This window comes from Rhipicephalus sanguineus, chromosome 2 (assembly GCF_013339695.2).
Source record: "Rhipicephalus sanguineus isolate Rsan-2018 chromosome 2, BIME_Rsan_1.4, whole genome shotgun sequence".
Lineage (NCBI taxonomy): Eukaryota > Metazoa > Arthropoda > Arachnida > Ixodida > Ixodidae > Rhipicephalus > Rhipicephalus sanguineus.
Genome location: NC_051177.1, coordinates 17,759,815 through 17,782,056, shown reverse-complemented (window position 1 = coordinate 17,782,056; position 22,242 = coordinate 17,759,815). Strand labels below are relative to the sequence as shown.

General features: G+C 45.0%; 1 protein-coding gene across 1 annotated transcript; it reads right to left on the bottom strand.

The window, feature by feature from the left end:
• Positions 1-496: 496 nt before the first annotated feature.
• Positions 497-21,138, bottom strand: LOC119382466 (cytochrome P450 2C30). Its single transcript, XM_037650173.2, has 9 exons — positions 20,994-21,138; positions 18,965-19,188; positions 13,140-13,264; positions 9,183-9,289; positions 5,914-6,218; positions 5,668-5,783; positions 2,486-2,744; positions 1,572-1,762; positions 497-718 (listed from the first exon to the last, which is right to left on the bottom strand). The coding sequence occupies exons 1-9, from the start codon at positions 21,027-21,029 to the stop codon at positions 540-542; spliced, it is 1,542 nt and encodes a 513-aa protein (XP_037506101.1). The 5' UTR covers positions 21,030-21,138; the 3' UTR covers positions 497-539.
• Between the last annotated feature and the right edge of the window lie 1,104 nt (positions 21,139-22,242).

Below are 22,242 nucleotides of genomic sequence, written 5' to 3'. Positions count from 1 at the left end.
CGGTGAATTTCCTTTTCATGAGAGGTTCCCCTGTTAGTAATTCAACCAGATATATACCTAGATATATATAATGGGACCTGGGCCGGCCGCGTAACGCGTAGTACAGACAAACGGCAGTCATTTAAAACAGAATGGTTACCAAGGGATGTGAAACGCAGTCAGATTGAGTGCCGAAATAAGAAGTTCGCGGGGATGAAGTGGAATGAGCTCGCACAGAGCAGGCTAAATTGAAAATCACTGGGAGATGCTTTCGTCCTGCAATGGACCTAAATAGGATGTAAATTATGATGACAGACTCCCAAGGTTGGTTGTCGAATCGTGAACTTTATGTTTCACAGGACTTTTGAGCATTGTCCTAGTCTTCAATATATTTAGTTTCAGCCTTCCTTTGGTACTTTCTCCGTTTAGGTCTTCAATCATTTTTGAAACGAACAAACAAATTACATGCGGGCGCAGATTTATTTGCATAACATCTTGAATTATAGTATTGCTGCAATTTACAGGAAGCCGCAATGTCGTGTTTTGAAGTGTCGGTTGCATTACTCACGACGCACAAACTTAAGCTGTTGAGGGGCGGGTACGCTTAAAACAACCGCAGCTGGTTCCAAATCCACTCTTTTTCCCTCCAGAGGCATCACGGTGAACCTTTGAAGGAGCGTTGTTAGGTATAAGAAGATCTCCACAGTAGCCAGGGTCTCGCCGGGGCACATTCTTCTACCTGCACATTGGAGGAAAACGAAGAGATGGAAGAGGATTTTCTGTGGAATTGCAGAATCTTCCTTTGGTCGCTTCATCCCTTGATCTCCAAAATATGCACACAAATCTAACTAACCGACCAAGCGACCGACCGTATATTAGAGCTGTTTTTGAAAAAATAAAAAGAACGGAAAACGTGACGAAAAGGGGAACAAAAGAGCGATAACAGGATTCGCGAAAGTGAATTATAACAGTATTTAAAATGCGGCATGGTACTACGCGGTTCACAATTGACAGTTCATCCCCCAAGAGACCTGCGTGCCTGCGGCTGTATACATTGACTTGTGTAATGACTGGAACAATTATCGAGCAAGATTATCCTGCTTTAGAAGCAGTCGATTGCCGGAGTGATACGGCGCGAGCAAACGTGCCTGTTTTCCTGAATTATGGCGTATCAACGCGACAAATAGAAGTTGAGGAAAGGCTGTTAGTGGAAGTACAGAGGCGGAGGCGTAAATGAAAAATAGCCCGAACATTAGAGGACTAAGGGTGCGTAAAGCCCCGAACCATGAGGTCAATGTGCAGAGGCGACGTAAAGAAATTTCTGCTTTAATGATGTTCTGTTTTTGTCACTGAGCATCTAGTGATTTTTTATTGAACAGAATATACATAAATATAATCTCGCATCGCAGAGCGAGGGCTCCAAGAGTTCTAATAACGTTCGGTATTTCGAGAAGAAATAGTTCTAGTTCGTTCTATTCACAGCTCTGTGGGTACAGTCAGGATACGTGTGTTCATTTCTAAGTTAGAGTATGTGCTGGAAAATAATTGGCGTCAGCAGAAGAAACAGTCCGATATTTGGGAGTTTAACATACCGATTGAGAAAGGAACGAGCTGGTCTGGCTTGGAAATCAGGCCGGAGCCGTCTTTCTTCAAGAAGCGGTGTGGGTCGAACACCTCTGGGCTTTCCCAAAACGTGGGATCGAAGTGAACAGCCGAAAGATTTGGAAGTATTACAGTTCCCTTAGGAATGAAGTAATCCTTGTACTCCACGTCTTCGGCAGCTCTGAAAAAGGATACGTACGACATAAACACACGTGCTTGCACTGATTTTGTATTTCTTGCGGCGCATCAGTATCTAGGAACCGCACTGCTGTTCTTCCATGCGTAAAAAGGTGATAAGTTCACCAGCACTCTGAGGACTGGGGCCATATTTTGCTGTATGGATCGTGTTTTGCTCCTATATTGTATTAAGGCGAAGGCCTTATATTGTGTCGACAAGCGAGAAAATTGACCATTGGCGTCGGCGTCCCGCGGCGTCAGCGTCAACACGAGTGATGTGAAAATTAATCATAACGTGATGACGTCACCATATGACGTCATCACGACGTCACAGATCGCCAAAATTTGTGACGCCATCGTGACGTCATCGTGGGTCATTATGGCGTCACATACCATGGCGTCGCTTGATGACGCAATCACATGACACCGTTGCTTGGTCAAAGGTGGGCCGGTCACTGAGGCAGCGCAAAACCAGGTGAGGTCCACAATGGCTGCATTGCCTCCGATCCTGGAGGCAGTGCAAAACCACGCTAGGTGCAGACAGCTTTTGCACGGATGTGGGGCAGGATCAACACATCGACTGAGAAGAAAAATAAGATGGCTTCCGCCTTCGAGTTGTCTTAGGCGAATGCATAAGGGACCCTGTGAGTTTTTGTTGACATGCGTCACACTGACATTCCAGTAGTTTGTGTTTAGCGAATAATAGGCCAACCTATCGTACACTTACTCTCTCGGGAGGCTGAGTGGTGCGACAGTGCGCCATCGGTACATTTCCCAAATGGTGGCCATAGTGTAGTGCATCTTGTTGTGATCCTCCCAACAAGGCGGTCGCTCGCGCCCGACCACGCTGTCCACCTCATTCTGGATGTTGCGCTGCACCGTGTCCACCTTGTCGGCGCAGTTCAGGAGGTGCCATTGTATCGATAGTTGAACTGTGTTGGATCCAGCCCCGAAAAAGTTCAGGACATTTCCCAGAAGGTTTCCCACTGTGGAGTAGAAACAAATCAGCTTTTGAGTGCAATAACACAGAACACGCAACACGATAGCACAGGCAGGAAGAAAAGACACCTGGATTTTAGCAATATATTCGCATATTTTTTCCTAGCATAGCCATGCAACCTAGAAATGTGCCAGTCAATTACATCACTTAAAGAACCACGTCAGGGATGTACAACTTAATTTTGCCGTGCCTGCGAAAGAAATTCATTGCCATGGGTGGTTTCCATACCGCTGCACACGGCTACATAAAACTCGCCTCGTTTGCGTCACTTCATTACAGTTATCCAACAACTAGCTCACATCTATAGAAATTAAGTCTACCATACAAAAACTGCCGGCTATATAACAAAAATAAGTAAGAGTTCTGTGCGCAATTTGACTACTCGTGAGCAAGATCTGACTCGTGTTAGGTACCCAACCAGTTGCAGCCTACGAATATAATAAGAAACAAGTAATATGTAGTAAAGCTGTGCATGCGCCTGTTGCCATGTCATAACAATGGCTGGAGTTTTACGCTGCCAAAACCCAGATATGATTATGAAGCACGTCGTAGTGGAGGGATCTGAAAATTTAGACCACCTGGGGTTCTTTAACATGCACGTAAACCTAAGAACACGGGCATCTAGCATTTTGTCTCTATCGAAATGCGACCGCCGTGGCTGCATTTCGATCTTCTTCTTCTATTTATTTTGACATGGCGGCGAAAAAGGAAGTGCTGCGTAATTTCGTCTGTCCTTGAGCAACAGATGTATTCCAAAGAGACATATTGTTGCGCAAACAAAAACTATGAGCGTCACAACCGCACGAATACAGGACAATAGGATAGTGGCGAAAATGAGAGCTGGAGAACCAGAACTCTTTTTTTTTTGTCACGAGAACCAAAACCGATTTGCATAGCCGATGCGTGTCCGCATAGCATTATCTAGTTTCACCAGTGGTTCACAACATATATAACGCCGGCACCTGAGTGCTAACAAGAGTAAAGCTTGGAATCACCGCTGTCATGACAACGCTTGGTTGATGCTCGAACATAATCTTTTCACCAGACCACAGACTATATATTGCATTTACGGCATGCTATGTTTGACAGCGATCCGAGTGTTTGAGCGGGTGCTGCATTAGATGTTGTATTAGTGAAATTAAGAATGTGCTGGTTCTCTTGTGAATGCCATATTCACGTAATTCAATCGGAATTAGAAAACATCACCCCAGCAAGCTCTTTGCCGGCCTTGACTACGTTCTCCCGTCCCGTGGTATCCATTCTGTCGTTTTCACTGACCATCGGCTATCTGCCCTACTCACTACGTGACTCTCCTATGTCCACTTTTTAACACGAAAGTGTTTTATGCTGGGGTCCACCAAAATTTTGATGACGTATTTCCGTCACGGAAGTACGTCAGCAAAATGAACGCCATCAAATGGCAAAGAAAAAAAACTATAAAAAGAAGTTCCGCTGACAGGAGTCGAACCCATGATCTCTCGGTCCGCGACGTTGGCTGCCGGGCGTTTAGCCCACTGGACTACCGCCAAACACACAACGGAGGCTACACGAACGCGCCTTTTATCTTTCACACTTTCCTCTCAACGTGCTCTTGCATGGATGAATGGATGGATGCTATGAGCGTCCCTTTATAATGGGGTCGTGACATGTGTGACACCAGGCTCGAAAAACAAAACAAAAAACGCGCCGTTCCTGCGACCGTTCCATTCGGCGCGTTTCCAATAGACGTGTAATTTCGTTTAACATACCGCGAAGTAGTGGCTTCAGCCCAAGCCTCGCTCATAGCGTCCATCCATATCGAAAAATAGCTCTCCGACGCTCGCCTGGCTGTCGCACCGCGTTCCCCGCTCGCCCTGTGAGAATTAACTGCCAGGCTAGAGGGAAGACACAACGCGCGCAGCGTTTCTCTTCGCGTTTCACGACGCTTTGGAGGAGTGCATACCGAGTATCAGTGTTTATTATGTGCTCATTGATGCCATATTTGCGCGGGATTCACCATATGCGGTGTCCACGTATATGTTAGGAACTTCAGCTATCGCAAGGGTTAAATCATGATCATGGGCGTTAGTCGTCGGTACGGAGATGTGCCACTAGGCGTCAACGTGAGTGCGTCCGCATCAGGCGGTGCTACATCTGCCATACAACAATAGACATTAAAGCTCTGATATACCAATGCACTAAAGCAATCCTGATAAAGAACATTACGGAGAAGCAGCTCACGGGATCCGGACCAACTACTTCTGTGACGACACGTTTCACTTTCGTGTTATAACCGATTCCTTTGACAGAGGGATCAACCATCTTTTTTTTTCTCTCTTAATATCTCATGGATGGTGGCTGTTCCTGTTTATCTGATCCACACTGCTCTCTTCCTGTCTCTCAGTGTTGCGTAGACCATCGTCCGTGCCGTCGCACGCTGCGTGGTCTTTGATCTCTTCTCGAGTTTATATCTTATTCTCCAAGTTCCTGCCCCGTATACGTTAGAGCTGGTAGTATACAATGGTTGTGCACACTGGTTCTACCAGTTACTTGTTGTTAAATACGGCTGGACCCATGTTGCAGGAGAGCACTGTCGCACTTAAGCACGCGGTTGAGAAAAGAAAGAAAGAAAGAAAGAAAGAAAGAAAGAAAGAAAGAAAGAAAGAAAGAAAGAAAGAAAGAAAGAAAGAAAGAAAGAAAGAAACAAAGAAGGAAAGAAAGAAAGAAAGAAAGAAAGAAAGAAAGAAAGAAAGAAAGAAAGAAAGAAAGAAAAAGAAAGAAAGCCTGAAAATACTTCGAAACCAGATCACATGCAACAAAATATTCCATCTCATTTCGCGGTTAAACCGCATAGCTTTTAAATCACTGGTTCCCAAGCTGGTTGGTACTGTTGTTAGCATCTCTTATTTTGCTTTATGAAGGGCACTTACTTTTAAAGTTTGAGTGGGGGTTGTTTTTGTTCTCTTCCATCCTCTTTATGTATCCGTCGATAAAATCTCGATTGCTGCTTTCGTCAAGCGTACTTTTGTGCTGCTTAACTTCCTCACTGAAAAAAAAAAACGAAGCCGTAATTTCATCCTGTTTTTCAATTTTCATAGCGGAGAAACGTAACGTAGTTCGTATTTCGACATTAGTGAAAACGAAAGGATGGTATATAACATTTTTAGTATACTTACGAGACATACTCGAACATTTCTTGAAGCAGTCCTGTGATCTTGCCCACGTTAGTGAATGGAAGCATTGAAAAAAATAGAAACGCCCAGGACGGAAGAAAAGTGAAAAGGCCTCCGGATCCAATGATCCTCACGACCCTCGCTAGCCGCTCGTCCAAGAACTTGCGTCTGTGGTCTTCGAATGGGTAACGTTGGCCAAACACCAGTGATGTAATGTTGTTCGACATGCTCGGGACTAGGTATTTGCGGATGTCCACTGGTGAGCCGTCTAGCTCCAGCAATTTGCCAGCAAGGTACTGAACTTCATCCTAGAGCAGAGGGCCAAAACAAACTAGGTTTTAAAGAAAATCAAGTTATCACGTGAGCATTTTTTATTATCCCTGCTTCCTATGTTTGCGTATGTGATTTCAATAGCTGAGGTGGCGGTCGCATATTCACAATTCACTTAATGTTTGCTTGCAGATATACTGCTTGTAGGAAGTAGCAATAAATGTAAGCTTAACGATCATTATTTTGTTAAGCCTGTCTTTTAGTGCACCATGGTAAACTGCAGCGGCAACTAACTCCTCCTCTGCTGGTCTCTCCTCCTAGTGTTCTCTCTCTATTTGCACACACACACACACGCACACACACACACACACACACACATATATATATATATATATATATATATATATATATATATATATATATATAGTTGAAGAAATGAAGGAGCACACTTACGAAAATTGCATATTTTTACTCATTTACGTTTCGGCCGTTTCAACCACGGCCGAAACGTAAAAATATGCAATTTTCGTAAGTGTGCTCCTTCATTTCTTCAATTATATATATATATATATATATATATATAACATTTTTAGTATACTTACGAGACGTAATATATATATATATATATATATATATATATATATATATATATATATATATATATATATATATATATATATATATATATATATATATATATATATATATATATATATATATATGCTGCGTGTGTGTGTGCGTAACGGGCTGACTGAGCGATTTCATCGCGCGTTGTCAGACATGACAGCCATGTGCATCTACCGGACGACAGAAATTGGAACAAAATTTTGCCATTGGTCTCTTTTCCGTAGAATTCCTCCGTACAGCGTACAACGGGTTACTCGCCATTCTACCTCGTCCATGGTCGTTTCCCCTCGCCTTTTCTTGACGTCTCTTTCTTCTCTGCGCCTGTCCATCCATCTCCATCTTCCAGGGAAGAATACGTGCCTCGTCTGCTTCATTGTCGCCAGCTCGCACGCATCAACACCGAAGCGATGCAACAGGGCCGCAAGGTTGACTACGACACATCTCATCGCGTCGTGTTCTTCAGCCCTGGCGATGAAGTGCTGCTCTGCACACCCGTTCGCACTCCTCGCTTGTGCGACGAGTTTCAATTCCGCTTCAGTGGCCCCTTCACAGTCTTGGATCAGACATCTCCCGTCAATTACCGCGTGGCAGCTGTTCTTATGCCAACAGACTGCCGCTGCCGCGCAGCCGAGATTGTTCACGTCTCTAGAATGAAGACTTTCGCCAGACGTTCTTCTTCGCTTTAAGCTGCGGCCAGGATGACCGATCTCGCGTGGGGAGAAACTAATGTGGGCGTTTATTAGGCACATCTTATTTCTTCATATATATTCATCATCATGTGGTGTCCTTCTTGGGACTCGGCTGCACTGTGATCTGCGCCTTGGTTGTGGTCGCTACGCCGTGTCCTCGTGGCCTAATACAGGTCGCATTAACTGCTGCGTATATATATATATATATATATATATATATATATATATATATATATATATATATATATATATATATATATATATATATATATATTATATATATATATATATATATATAATATATATATATATATATATATAATATATATGGTGTCATTGAGTTGCGGTTAACCACTCTTTTTTAAATCCTTGGTTTTGTTAGGTGAAACACCCTGTATATATATAGGACGGCAGAAAAATATTCAATTAGCAATGTTTTAATATTGTTTACGCAACGTGATCGTCTAGATTTTCTTGTTAGCTACCATAACAAATGAATGAATAAATCTCCATCCCAATTGAGTCCCCCCCCCCCCCCAATCCTCGGGGAGAGCTCAAATTGCAGTATTGGAGAAGGGTGGGGGGATGTATTAACCGTTTGAGGCCCAGTGATTCTAACTGGAATTATCAGTTTTGTAGGTCAGTCAGCAAGCACAAGGATAAAGCGTTGTCTTCCTCAAGAGCTCATATTTAGCATCTACTGTACATATGGTGCCAGACTGGTAGACACAACAAAGCGAGGCCACGTGTCAGCAAGGAAATTACAGAAGCAGTCGCACTATTCACTCATTTGATGATGATGGTGACCGCGTTTATGAATGGCTCACGCATTTCGCTGAGGCGGCTTCTTTCACCGTGCAGAGATAGGGCATCTACCTTAGTTCTGCGTCGAAAATTGGAATTTTCGCTATTGGGCATTGTGCTATCCCATCTAAACAACTGTTTAAGTAATAAATTAAGCAAGAATAATGGAACAGTTGTTAAATATTTATTCATAAATTAATTTGGACATTAATTAATCTTCCATGACAAGTGTGAGCAAAGATGTTTTTCATTTTTTTACTACCATGATCATGAGCACCTTAAAATGTAAAAACCACTTGCTTACATTGAAAATAATTATTTTGGGACTTAAAGGGTCAAACAATTTTATTTTATGCAACTCCTTGGCTCCGCGTCAGAAAGCAGTGAGATATTCCGTGACCTCATTGCACGCCCAGGAATGAAGTTTTCTGGGAACTCCCTACAATTGTGCCCGGCTGGTTTTAGATTTGCACAATCACACTAAATTACTCAAGTCTGACATACCGCTGCTGCATTTCCCTACAGCTGCTCAGTCGTCTATAGGCCATCGCTGTGTTTTCTTCTTCGCTTTCTCTTTACTTTCTTTTTCTCTAGTAGGGCATCGATTTAGCTGTAGTATACTATGACGGCGCTGCTACCTTCGTTCCTTGTGTGTAATGACGTTGTTTTTTTCGGGTTGATCTTTGAGGAAAGAAATGGTTGTGGAACAGTTGCCTTTACTATAGTAGAACTTGATGGCTTCGTGTGTTATTCCTACTTGGAGGTAAAATGATGCGCGAATAAAAAGTACACGTGCAGGTTTGCGCAATGCCCCCGTACCCTCTCTTGTGAACGTGTTTTTCTTTTTATTTGCGCATTCTTTTACTTCCAAGTTGTCATTACCTTTATGTGCTCTTCCATTGATTTTCTCCCAAATCCAAGGTCACGAAGTACGTGAAGGCAGAATCTGCGATTATCTTGCCACGCTTCGCCGTTTAGCGTCAGAACACCTGAAAAATAAGTTCTGTATGAACAGACACTTTGCGAATCTATTGTCTTGTTCTTACATAATATTTCAGGCAGAAACCCACAGACATGACAGTGACCGCAATAACTAAAGCGGCGTCATTTTTACGTGTCGTATGCCTGACCTGTACTCGTTCGAAGATGGTAAATTATGTAGGAATAGCGTGGCAACGGATTCAGGCAGAAAGTACGACATAAATAAATTTTCTAAGATATTTCGCTAACGAAAATTTCGTGCGAGCTGGCACGAAGAGATAGGAAAATTTTCATTTTTTTCATTTTTTGAGGGAAAAACTATAGTTGTTACGTGACTCATCACATTTGATAGAATTGAAAAAGAGAGAGCTGACGACGACATTTAATTTCTAATAATGTCAGCAGATTTTGTGAAAACTGAGAACAAAAATACTTTCACGCTCTTGGAACCAATCCCATTACCAACATGGAACCAATTCTACTAAATCATTTACCTCATTACTGACGTCTGGCCCCTCCCGTGGCAGTGAATTTAAAAAAAAAAACTTGGAGGACGCTTTAGCTCCGCCTTCAAGAGCAGAAAGCGATAGCTTAACCGGACCCCGTTTGCATCAATCGCTAGCCTGGCTTGGCTTCTCCGTGGACACATCAGCCATGCTGCAAGGAAAGGAACGTCTGTGCGCCTGTAAATTGGCCATTTCAAACTATCTTAGAATGCCTACTGCAAGTACAGTTGGGAAGCGCCCACTATACGCCATAATTCTTGCTTTAGCGAATCAGCGGAGTACCCACTACGCGTCCGTAAGGTAACACACAGCTTCCCACTTGGTTGATGCTTTTGCAGGTGATGATGATTAAATATGTCTGAGTGCGTTGTAATAAGTGGGCCTTTACGCCCCCTCACTTGTTGTGGAATTCACATGTCGTGACGCCTTGCGCTATTCTACGCTTCCACCACGCAACATTACATGCGTTAAGGAAATTCCTCGCATTACATCACATTCGTACAGGGTTTTTTTCGGAAGCAGTTCCAAGCAATGGCGTGGCTCTGTGGTAGAACAGCTGCTTGCCGCTCAGAAGGCCTGGGCTTGATTCCCTCTGGAACCGATGTTTTTTTTTATTATTTCTTTATTTGCATCTATCTCGTACTTTCGCTCACGGACAATGCTGATCTTTCGCTCACAACGAACGATGCCGACGCCGACCGAGGAATTTCTGCGAAACGAGCTCTTTAACGCTACCGCGCTAAAATGCCTGCAAAATGTTTCCTTCGTCGTGGCTGCCTTGACCCGTGCATTCAAATGCGTATGCTGTGTTTCTGCTGCCACTTATGGGATGAGCTGTTAGAACGCCCTTAAGGAGGTGGAAGGAAGGAAGGAAGAAACCAAAAGGGAGAGAGGGCAGGGAAGGTTAAGCAGACACCTGTCCGGTTGACTACCCTGCGCTGGGGGAATGGAAAAGTGGAGTGAAAAAGTGAGAGAGATGGGAGGGAAAGGAAAGAAGGAAGTGATCGGTAAGCGCGTAGCTTTCGCGTAGGTGGCGGTGTCACTCGAAGGAAAGGCAGGGAGGTCAACCAGACGCGCTTCCGGTTTGCTCCTTTCGCTGGGGGAAAATCATGAAAAGCCCTCTGAAAAACGATACGTCTAATGACATACATTGCTGAAAATTGCGTGACGAAGAAATCGTAAATAATGTAGACGGAACGCAGGACGTAGCTCCTGTGTGGCTCGTGTACCTGTCCCATTTTGCGTCGTTCGCATTAGCATATTTTCGTGCCACCAAGCACGGATAACAACCATCTCGAAAAAAGACAACGATGACGCACGACACGTTCGGTCGCTTGCATAGTCTCTTATATATACACAATTCATCTGCGCATAAATGTAATGGAGAGTCCGTTATGCCAAATTCTTTACGCGAATAGGTGTTTGAAAGTCCTTTATGCGAAATGTGATGGTTATTCAAGGAAGAATTGTCGTACGCCACTTATCTGCCTTATTTTTAGATCAGCGGGAGGACTCAACGTGATGTAACGAGAAAATGCACCGATATTGCACAGGAAGCCAAACACATTGCATGTGTTATTAGTAAAAAAAAAAAAAGAGGGCGTTGGGGAGGAGGAGGGGACAAAGCGTTCCCATGAGTCCCCATAAGTGGGTCTCGTGAACTTATCGCCGTTAATATATAAGAATTGTCTAAGCTATGTTTCATGCATGTTGTTAGGGCTAAAGCCTTCTATGGCTCATGAGTAAACAAGAGCTTCGCACTAGTGGTTCCGAGCCTGAAGGAACTGCGGAGATGGGCGGCCTTCCTTGCTTCTCTTTCTCTCTCTTTTTTGTCTGTTTCTTTTCATTCTTTTGTCTTTTTCTCACTCGTTCTATCATATTTCTCCATCTTCCCTTTCTCTCTCTTCTTTTGTCTCTTCCTTCCCTTTCTTTCTCTCTTTTTCTTTATCTCCATCTGTGCTCGTTCTCTCACCTATCCGAGTTATTGCATCCCAGGCTGGACAAATCGTCATAGGGGGACAGCGCACGCCGGGCGCTCTCCCGCTGACGGAAAAACTGGGCGAAGCAACGGCGCGGAGCGACGTCTCCTCGCCGTCACTGCGCCGACTTAATAATAATAATTATATCTAGGGTGTAACGTCCCAAAACCACGGTATAATTATGAGAGACGCCGTAGTGGAGGGCTCCGAAAATTTCGACCACCTCGGGTTCTTTAGCGTGTACCTGAATGTAAGCAAACGGGCCTCAAACATTTTCGCCTCCATCAAAATGCAACCGCCGGGCCGGGATTCGATCCCGCGACCTTCCAGTCAGCAGTCGAGCGCCATAGCCACTAGACCACCGTGGCGGGGCCACCGCTCCTCACAGCTCCTCATAGCTGCGCCTATAGGCACAGCTATGAGAAGCAGTGCGGAGTCGGCGCAGTGACGTCAAGGCTAGACACCTTTGCGGAGCTCGGCGAGGCTCGGCGAAGCCAGGCGCAGGCCTGATTGCTAGGCAATGCGCAGTGACGTCAGAGCTCGGCGCAGTTTCTTGCACGCACCTTGAAGGCGAACTTTGAGCTTAGACAACTCCGCTGTTAAAAATCCGGCGTCCAGCGTTGTCAATACGAATTAGTACCAAAGCCACGTGTGGCGCATACCCGTATTTTCCGGGTGAGAACAAAAGTTAATGAAAAGTTAATCAAATTTGTTTAAAATAACAGAGAGCAGAGATAGTTGGTAGGTATTCATGTGAAAAGTCTGGGCGTGCAAACTCAAGAGAGACATCAAGACAACACAAACACCACAAACGCCGTTTGTGGTGTATTGATTTCTCTAATGTCCGTGCTTGCACGCCCAATCTTTTAACATGGATCAAATGTGAATTAAGGTTAACTAGAAGGAATTAAAGGTAAATTAAGGTGAACTAAATGTGACTAAGATGTGAATTAGGGTAAGTAAAGGTGAACGAAATGTGGATTGACAGTTAACGAAATGAAAGGTAAATCAATTGTGAATTAACAATGAATCATACGTGAGAGCATAAGCTTTCGCCTGCGCTCTCATTAGCGTTAGCTAAAGGGACTGTCGGTTATTAATTTATTATTAATTCTGTTATTATACAAGTTCAGGTATTTACTTAGTGCTGACAAACATTTGGGTCTATTTGCGTGGGCTACATCGTTTGCTGCCCCAGTGCTCGGATTCCGTCTCTGATCTTTAGTCAAGGAGGCTTCCCAAAGAGCTGAGCATATTCACCCTATCCAATGGGAAGCATGTTAACCGTCGTCATTTTACCCCCATCACTTTCTTATACTCAGAAACGTGCTCGCATGACCACAATGCAAAAGAGTAGTCAAACATGCACTCACCCTTCACCCCGGTTCGGTCAAGAAGGAAGTTGTCGGTCCGGTTCAAAACATCTTTTCTGGTCAGCACATCTTTTATTGAGTCGAAGTCGTTCAAAAAAACTATATCTTTTACGCCTATTTTCAACCTGTAAAGAGGAAGACGAACGTGGTACGCACGAATATATTACTCGCTCTTTTTTCGACTTCCCGGACGTATGAATGTCAAGCGTAAGCCGCTCATAGTCGTATCCATCCTCAGCCTCGAACGATTAACCAAAACATCTTGTCACCGAACTGAGCCTTTGCACGATTGCATGACAAAATAAGTTATTTCTTACGTCCTTCTCAGTGATAGCTACCTTACTCGATGCTTCACCAACGCATACAAGCAAAAAAAAAAAAACAAAGATAGTAGGTAACTGCACATGGCTTCCTCCTACGCGTTTGCGAAACCCCCTTCCAATTTGAACACAGGGTAATGGAGAACTAACTTTTCTCTGTAAACATTGCCTGTTTAACTTGCGTTGCTACATTTACGAGAACTAAGATATGGTAACTGAAATAAGGTAAAAAAAAAGAAGAAACATAGAGAATAGCTTAGAAAATTTGTGGAAAGGATTAAAACCAGCTCGGCTTCGCGGACACCGATGAAACAGCGAGGCTGGTGGCGTTCCCTTCGTCAGGCTAACGCATTTCTATGTTTTGCAAGTCTTTCATACATTGCTAAACACTCTTTGTTTCACACACGCATGAACACGTCATGCGCGTGCATGGCCACGTGCGCATGACGTGCCCGAGCCAGCCCGAGCACGCGAGCGGCGTTGCACGGCCGCTACCTTTTTTTTTATGTAGCGGCCGTGGGCGTTTTGTCGGCGTTCTCTGTGGTGTACTGCCTGTTTCTGCGGGACGGGCATGAACGTTGAGACATTTGTACGGGCACGAGAGTGGCGGTATCATGAGCCAGTGCCGCATTAACGTTTACTTGGACGCGGTAGAATAAATGAGCATAATGAGTGCTCGAACGCGCCAAAACATCACCTTCGTTTCCAGGACTGGCGTCTGCTCGATGCGCTAACCGCGGGGACACGAACGCACGGGAAAGGGAGGCACATTAGCCCCGCATCTTGCTGCAATTCACGAAAAAAAGATGGAAAAGACGCACACATTCCCTTTGTGTGTCTCATTATTTCTCTCAAGTTTTATTAATCTATTCAAGCAACAAATTACACAAACTACACATGCTTTGAGGTCGTAGTACAGTTTTACTGCATCTGGACCATACCACTGTTATACACAGGTTTATAAAGAAGCCTTCGCTTAAGATGCTCCGATATGTCTTATCGCTGCTCTTTTTAAACACTCTTTGTTAAGCTTTGAGGTGGTAGTATAGCCACCACCTTTTATAACTACAAAGTATCCCGTGACAGTGGTGTGGCTGTGGTAACGCGCACGCTGTTTGGTGGCCTAACTGTTGCCTTCTTCCATTTTAGTGGATTTGTGTGTAGTGGGATTTACCCAATTTCTGTGGCACATGCGCGTTTATGATGATGATAGTTTTCTGATAGGCCGCACAGATTTCTGTGGCACATACCCATTTGTTGGGACCCGAATAAAGCTCATCATACCATACCATACCAGTGGTGAGTGGTGGGATTTACCCAATATCTGTGGCGCATACCTGTTTATGATGCCCACAAGCGTTACCACGGATCCCGGACATGAAAGACAAGTTAAAGGTGCACGTAGATTTTCGATACCCATGTCTCCCTACATTGGAGACTTTTCCGGTGGGCCGCCATCCTCCACTTGCAGTTAACTATTGAGATTGCTTTCTGTAGAGCATAGGTGGGCAAATTCACTCATGAGTCGACTCACTTAGGTTCACTCAGACTCAGATCTAGCCGAGAGTCTGAGTCTGAATGAGTCCGGGTGAGTAATATTTTGGTGAGTTTGAGTCCGAATGAGTCGGTTGATAAGAATTTTAGTGAGTCTGAGTCCAAGTGAGTCCGGTTGACGAAAATATTGGCGAGTCTGAGTCCGAATGAGCCCTAAGGGCAAAATATATTTCATGAGTCAGTCTGAGTGAGCTTCACATTTTTTGCCGACCTATGCTATACAGTGCATTACATGACCCGTCTGTGCGACAAAAGTCGAATGTCTTTGCCACAATCTCAGCTTTACGTATACGACGGTGTGTCTGTGTATGTACGCCTGATATAATATTTCAAAACAGGGGAAGGCCTGAAAAAAAGTTAAGACTTCAGCGCCACACACATCGTCTAGATTATAGAGAAGCGCACTCAAGTTTTCACGCATGCGCAATCGCTACATACTCCGAGTTTCTTTTTTTTTTTATGGCCTTCCTAGTTGAAAAGTTTCTTTCAATAGCTCCATGCGCACGAAGTCTTTCCTCGTTCGCGAGTCACGTTTCGTCCTTTTAAAGTCAACAGACACGCAGGTCATTAACCAGGATGAGGGAACACAAATCCGACAAAAGGGGCCTATCTCGGTGTCCGAGCGAACCACACTCGATAAATCTTTTACCCTTCCCAAGAGGTGAGTCGCAAACATCGCGGAGCACAAAGACCCGCCGTAGCGGGCGAGTTATAAATACGAGAGGCTGTTTACTCCGCCAGGCGTATCATGTTTTGCCTTGGCGAGATAGAAAAGCCGGCTCTGTGTGCTTTCGTCGACCACCAGGCCTTCATTCGTTCCACTGATCGACAGACGTCGAGAAAAGAATTAACGAGAGATGCAAGCGACATTCATTGCAAGCCGGTTTACCAGGAAAGGGTCATAAGGACAAGAGGCGTGCGGCGTACGGATCTACGAAAGGGCGCCGAAGACAGAGCAGTGGTGACGAGGCTTTGGACGGAGGGCTGTGTAGCATGAAGAAGCGTGTCTTGAAACTTGTCAGACACCGTCCGGCAGCTTGAAAGGGAAAGCGAGGGAAGGTTAAAAAGGGCCAGCTCCGGAGGTGGGAGGTGAGAATGGTAAAAACACTGACCTAGGAGATTGGTAATAGAGTGGAAGGGCCGAGTGCCGCGCCACAACTGTCTCCGATTCAAGGCCCACCAGGCCCAGAGTGCGCTCTTTTCAGAGGCTGCCACCAGACGAGATCCACGGACGAAACCGAGGGGGCAGAAAAGAAAAAGAAAACAGACATAGAAAACAACCGAGGACCTAGCTTTGCGATGCCCACAACCATGCATTGGAGGAATCTATCCATCCGAATATCTTAAGTTTTAATTTCAAGGGGGGAAGGGGGCGAGGCCCCCTCGACATGAAGACCCCCCCCCCCCCCCCCTACTTCATATCAGCTGTGAACTGACATCTCACTTGTCCGCTTGAGAGGCTCCAAAAGATTCAGTTTAGATAAATGCGTCACCTGTTTTTGTTGTAGAATGAAGTATCTGAAATCTTCGGGCTTCTCTTTCTTTAAATTATCCATCGTTATCACGGATCTTAGCAAAATAATTTGAAGCACAAAATAATTTTTTGCTTGCCACAGGTTGCTAAAATGCAACTTCCTGAAGTGAAAAAACTGTCAGGCACATTTGTCCAGCAGTTGCCCCATATCAGAGTTGCACGCAAAGCGTTACAAGTAATCGGTTACCTGTAATCACTTACTATTTTCTTGTAATTTTGTGATATAATCGATTACTTTTTCAAAACTGTATCGTCCCGGGTAATTCAATTACATTTTCTTGTAGCTTATTAGCGGTAATCAGTTACCTTTTTTTTCAAAAATCAAGTTGTAATTAGTCTTCTGCGGCAGTTCTCGTCCCGGAAAAGATATGCGACCGCTCTGTAGGGAGCCCCCGTCTGGCAGGACGGGGGGTCCCTACAGAGACTATTTTTCTTTTACCTTTTTCCTTGGCCTTACCTGCAACGCCTTACCCGAGCGCCAGTAAAAGCGAATCGCGATGCTTCATACAGGGCATGGACATTAGCATCGAAGCACTGCGCAACTACAAGCTGGTGCGCAAGGTGTTCCTACGTTATAATACTGCCCTTCCCTTCAGCGCATGCATTGAGAGAGGGTTCAGTGTAGCTGCTGACTTCTTAACGAGGAAACGTGGAAGAATCAGCAACGACAACTTTGAAAAACAATTCCTGTTGAAAGTTAAAAAATTTGCAGTGGCTTAGCTCGGCTATGCCAGGATATACGTAGCGTTAGCAAAGGTTCAACTGATTATTCTTAGCTTTCCAGATTGTCTAGGATTATCAGCCTTCTTCTGTTCATTCTTCGTACGCTGAACCGCTAATTGCCAGGCAACTACTTCGGAATCCAATGAAATAAGCTTCTCGGCTCTTCTGCGCCGTCGAGTAGCATTCGCGCTCTCCTTCTCCATGGCGTTACCCACCTGCAAACGCCAGTCAGAGGCGCTATCGAGCGGCCCCAGCGCAGTGTCAGACGGCGACAGCACAGCGAAGGCGAATAGCTGCGCGCGTGCCGGCGCCACTGTGTCTATGGCTACAACGTCACTCCTCTCGAATGCGGCGCAGACCAGCAGCGGCGAGCCGCACGCGGCGGTGGCGGAGTCTGCGCTCGCACCGGCGCCAGCGTGAGTGCTGCGCCTACGACGCCACTCCTCCCGAACGCGCAGACCAGCAGCGGCGAGCCGCGCGCGGCGGTCTCGGAGAGCGCGTGAGATGCCAGCTCCGGTGACCCAGCTGTGTGACATCACTGATCCTCGCGCATGCGCGGCACGGCTCATGACCCTCCACGCGAAATCGGCTCCGGCTAGGCAAGTGTAGCTAAGGCTACAAAACGTGCAACACTACATCACAGAAGCCACAGTAAGCCTCCCAGCATTCAAGCAAGCCTCCAGCCTTCTCTCTACCATGCAAGCCACAGTAGTTCATCGTGGTTTCAGTAAAGTTCTGTTATTCTGTTACGGCAATAAAATTTTGAAGGAAAGTAATGCGAAAGTAGTCGATTACATTTCTGTAATCGCGCAGTTTCTTTTCTGGGGCTGTAATTGACCACTGCAATCGATTGCATTTCAAAGTAATTGTAACTGTATTCGGTTACTTATTTTCTGTAACGTGTACAAGTCTGCCTCATATGAGTGCTCGTGAGTTTTACTTGTACTTGCACAAGGAAGTTGTTTTGGTAGTTCCAGCAGAGCTAAATATATCTCTTCATGCCCATTGTAAAAGACCGGGAGTGTGACTTCCCTTGCTGATAACGTATTCGCAAAAGGTATAAACATGTTTTACAAAATTTGAAGTTGCTAATGTTTACAGGGTACTTTAGCCAACGCCTTCGCCACTCTGCGTTTTCGTCGCTATCTTTTGCATTTAGTCCTTAACACAGTTACTCTATAGAGCAAACATTTTCATTTATAACAAATGCCACGACTGCAAAAGACAGCGCTGAGTATGCATATATGATCAACAGTAATATTAGCATTGTGTTTCAGAAACTTTTAGTTTTAGCAATTTTTAACTGTAAGGTCGCCCTCTCTGTATTATACATTCTTCATTGAAACAAATAAGTCAGCGCTAATTGCGTTATTGTGAGGGGCATAATATATATTCTAAAACGAATCAACAGAGTAGTGGTTGACAACCTGACGCGGTAGCAAATTCCAATCCGATATGGTACGCGTGAAGGAAGAAAATTGAAAAATATCTGTCCTGGGGAAATACTCATTAATTTTAAAACGCATGAGCTGTTCGGGTTAACCAGTAACCCGGGGGATGCAAGTTTGACGATGCCATGGTCCCAGTTTGATTTCTCTATGTTGCGTACAAAAAAAAAAAATACTTCAGACGAGATATTCAATCAGGGAGCACCCGAATAAATTTATTCGGTTGAAATTGAAAGGAGAACCGACCTGAACACTGGACCGTGTTGTTTCGCAATTTCCAGACATCTTTTGTAGTCAAAATTTCTTGGTCCATACGGCAAGTGACCGACCAATGGAAAACCTCGAGGCCCCGGGGGCAGTCTTTTTCCCTTGGGAATTCTGGGCTTGTTTACGTTTGACGAGATCACTCCAAATACAAACAACGAAAGCAATATGGGTATAAATAGGTACAACCAGTTCACCGATGCCACCTGTAAAAGAAAAAGAAAGCTCAGTGCTGCAGTCTTGCTGGATATACTATATTTACGAAGGTCAGATCTGGCGACGTCGGTATGGTCACAAGGACAGTACGATAAAATGCAGTCTCCTTTTAATTTTTTTAGTTATTAAAGCGAAACGACACGATGTCGAAGAGTGATTTCCAGAAGACCCAATGCGCTGTGACAACGGAGCTGTAGCATCGGGAGAAGGCCGTTTTTGTTGAAACAGTAGAGACCTGAGACAAGCACTGTGAAAGCACTTCCACTATTTGTAGATATTTCTTTCACCATAATGGAAAGTGTTATTGTCATTACCAAATTTATTCCATGCTGTATAGTCATGCTCGTTTGCTTTATTGTCATTATATTTTGGATAGAAGCTACATACATGTTTATTTCTTTTTTTATTGTTGTGGGTAGCTGTTATAAATAATGGATGAGCTTCAATATCGCCCCAGCTAGGACGCAGTGTTGATATTGAAACGTATTTTTAATCTTCAGTTATTTCGCAGTTCATTCAGCTCAGCGCGACTAAATAAATTGTATTTATTTAGACAGCGCTTTATTGCAAAGCCGTTACATTCTCTTCTGCACAGTAGGAGATTTCTTGCGCTGGGAAGTGTAAGTAGTTCATGAAAAAGTTAAATAGATGTGATAAATGCTTGAGACCTTGATGTCTGCATTCTGCAGAAAGATAAAGCGGGGGACCTTGGAAAGTAAATAGCGAGCCGTTATTTCTAAAAACCAACGGACTTACCTTGTTTTATAGAAAGCTCATGGCATATATGCATAAAGCAATCATGATACAAAGGGACAGAAGCTGTTTATAAGCTTCACAAAACTTCCGTTGTCGCCCCGCTTTAACCGGTTGAGCGAGGTGGAGCCACGTTAAGAAAGGGGGAGCCCAGCCTAGCCATGCCAAGGCACGCAAAGCCACGAAAGGAGCATAGTATAGTATAGAACAGGGGGGTGTGATAGGAAAGTGAGGATGAGGAGGAGGAAAAGAGGGAGGGGAGACGATAAAGCACATCATTGCCGTGCTTGTATAGTATATCAAGGGGTGAGAAAGGGAAGTGAGGGTGAGGAGTGGTGTAAGTTTGAGGAGGAGGAAAAGGAGAAGGGCAGAGCATAGTCCTGTATAGTATAGTAAGGTTGTGGGAAAGGGTAGTGAGGATGAGGAGGAGGGAGAGGCGGATGGGAGAGGGTGAAGTATAACATAGCCTTCTATGGTATACTATAGCAAGGGAACGGGAAAGGGAAGTGAGGGGAGTAATGTGAGGTTGAGGAGGAGGGGAATGCCACGAGCTCCGCTGTTCCTTCAGTATTCCCACCACTAGTGCGTAGCCGCCCCAATTTTTCTTTTTGCGCACATGATATCTCGCGTATGAGTTGAACAGCATGGCAATACCGGAATGAAGCTTACATAAAGTACAGTTATTGTAACTGACAAAGATCCCTGCCTACGTTAATGCCGCATGTTCCCTCCCACTAAGCACAGCCATTGTAACAAAGGACTTTGGGCTCTGTCTCACGTTTGACGCGTATGAAACGCTCTACGCGCTTACTATAATATTCGTGCAACCGTCGGATTTTGTCGAGCCTCTGTTTAGTGCAGATGTCTTAAGAGGATCTTGAGTAACATCACTGGTATCGCGATAGCCCACAGATATCTCCCTCTACGAAACCAATGTACGAGAAATTGCTTCAAAACGCGCAATGAACTCCGAGATGGAGGGCTCACATTATCGCCTTTTTAATATAGCGACGCTATAGAGAATAGAAAAGTGACACGATACCTCGAAGAGGTGTGTGAGAGCCAGGGTTGCGTCCATAGCGCGTGTTTGGCCAAGTGACACGGCTTATGCGTTTTGAAGGGGTCCCGAGGCAGACTACAAGCGGCAGGCTGAACTGAGGAGATAACAGGCGCTATCAACAATCCTCAAAAGCAGCTCGCTGTTGTTGTCGCCGCAAGAGATTTTCTACCCAGCACACGTGAGGCTTCGCGATAGCCTGGATACGCTCCGATCAGAGTGATTGCAACCTATTGAATCAAACACAATGGGAAAGAGCTCCTAGTGCGCGGCTCCGTTTTCTTTCGCGGCGTACCTTGAACCGGTTCTCTGGACAATAAAATGAAATCGGCGGACCCACGAATAGGTGGCAATTGACGTAAAGTGAGGCTTTACAGTCGCGCAATGGAGTGAAGTGATGTGGCGCTCGACGACCGAAGACACGTCCGAACGGAACCAAAGTCTAACGCAGACGCTGCATACCATTCTGAATTCGTCTAAGTATCTGTTTGCGCCGACAAACGAGGTGCGCTGTTCTCGAAAGACCGCGGCATGTGGTCGCTTTGCCTTTCACTTTTGGTGGTCATATTCGCCACGTTCCTCGTGTCCCATGGCTGCCGCGAGTCGTCGTCTTTCCTCACGTCGTCGAGATAGCACACATTCGTGGCCTGCATCACGTTTCGCTGCGTAGAGAAGACGCGCCTGTTCCGCGCGTTGCTTCTTTCGGGCCTCGACGCTGAGAGTATGCTTAGCGGCGTTTTGCTGGCGAGTCTTAATGTGCTCCTTCTGTATCTCGTACCAAGAGTAAGATGATAACGTGGACAGAGTATAGCGTTTTTTTTTTTTTTCCTTTTGTCGTAAACGTTCCGTTGGCGGAGAAGCATTTAGTTCCTCATTACAATGCAGCCGCGGATGCGCGAAGGCGATCTTTCTGGAGCGCTTTTTAACAGCGGAGCTATTTAAGCTCGAGGTATGTCCGCATAGCGTAGACCAGAAGCGCTGCGCCTAGCTATGACGTCACTGAGCGTTACCCAGCAACCACTTGGCACACCTGAACCTATAGCTTCGCAACGCCGCGCCGCGCCGAGCCTCGCATAGCTTCGCTGGAAATATGTTTATATAAATGGAAATATAGATGGAAATATGTTTGATGAGATAGAAATTAGTAAAACAGGGTTGGGTCCACAACACTAAGACTTGGTGAGTAAGAGGACAGATAGCAAATACATAGATGACATTGTGCAATACAAGAGAC

Excerpts from the sequence above, each read along its gene's own strand:
- LOC119382466 (XM_037650173.2), bottom strand. The coding sequence starts at position 21,029 with ATGGACGCAACCCTGGCTCTCACACACCTCTTCGAG. Across the intron at positions 19,189-20,993 it reads CTCTCACACACCTCTTCGAG|GTGGCATCGGTGAACTGGTT; the intron begins GTATCGTGTCAC and ends TTTCTTTTACAG. Across the intron at positions 9,290-13,139 it reads TGACCGAACCGGGGTGAAGG|GTGTTCTGACGCTAAACGGC; the intron begins GTGAGTGCATGT and ends CTTATTTTTCAG.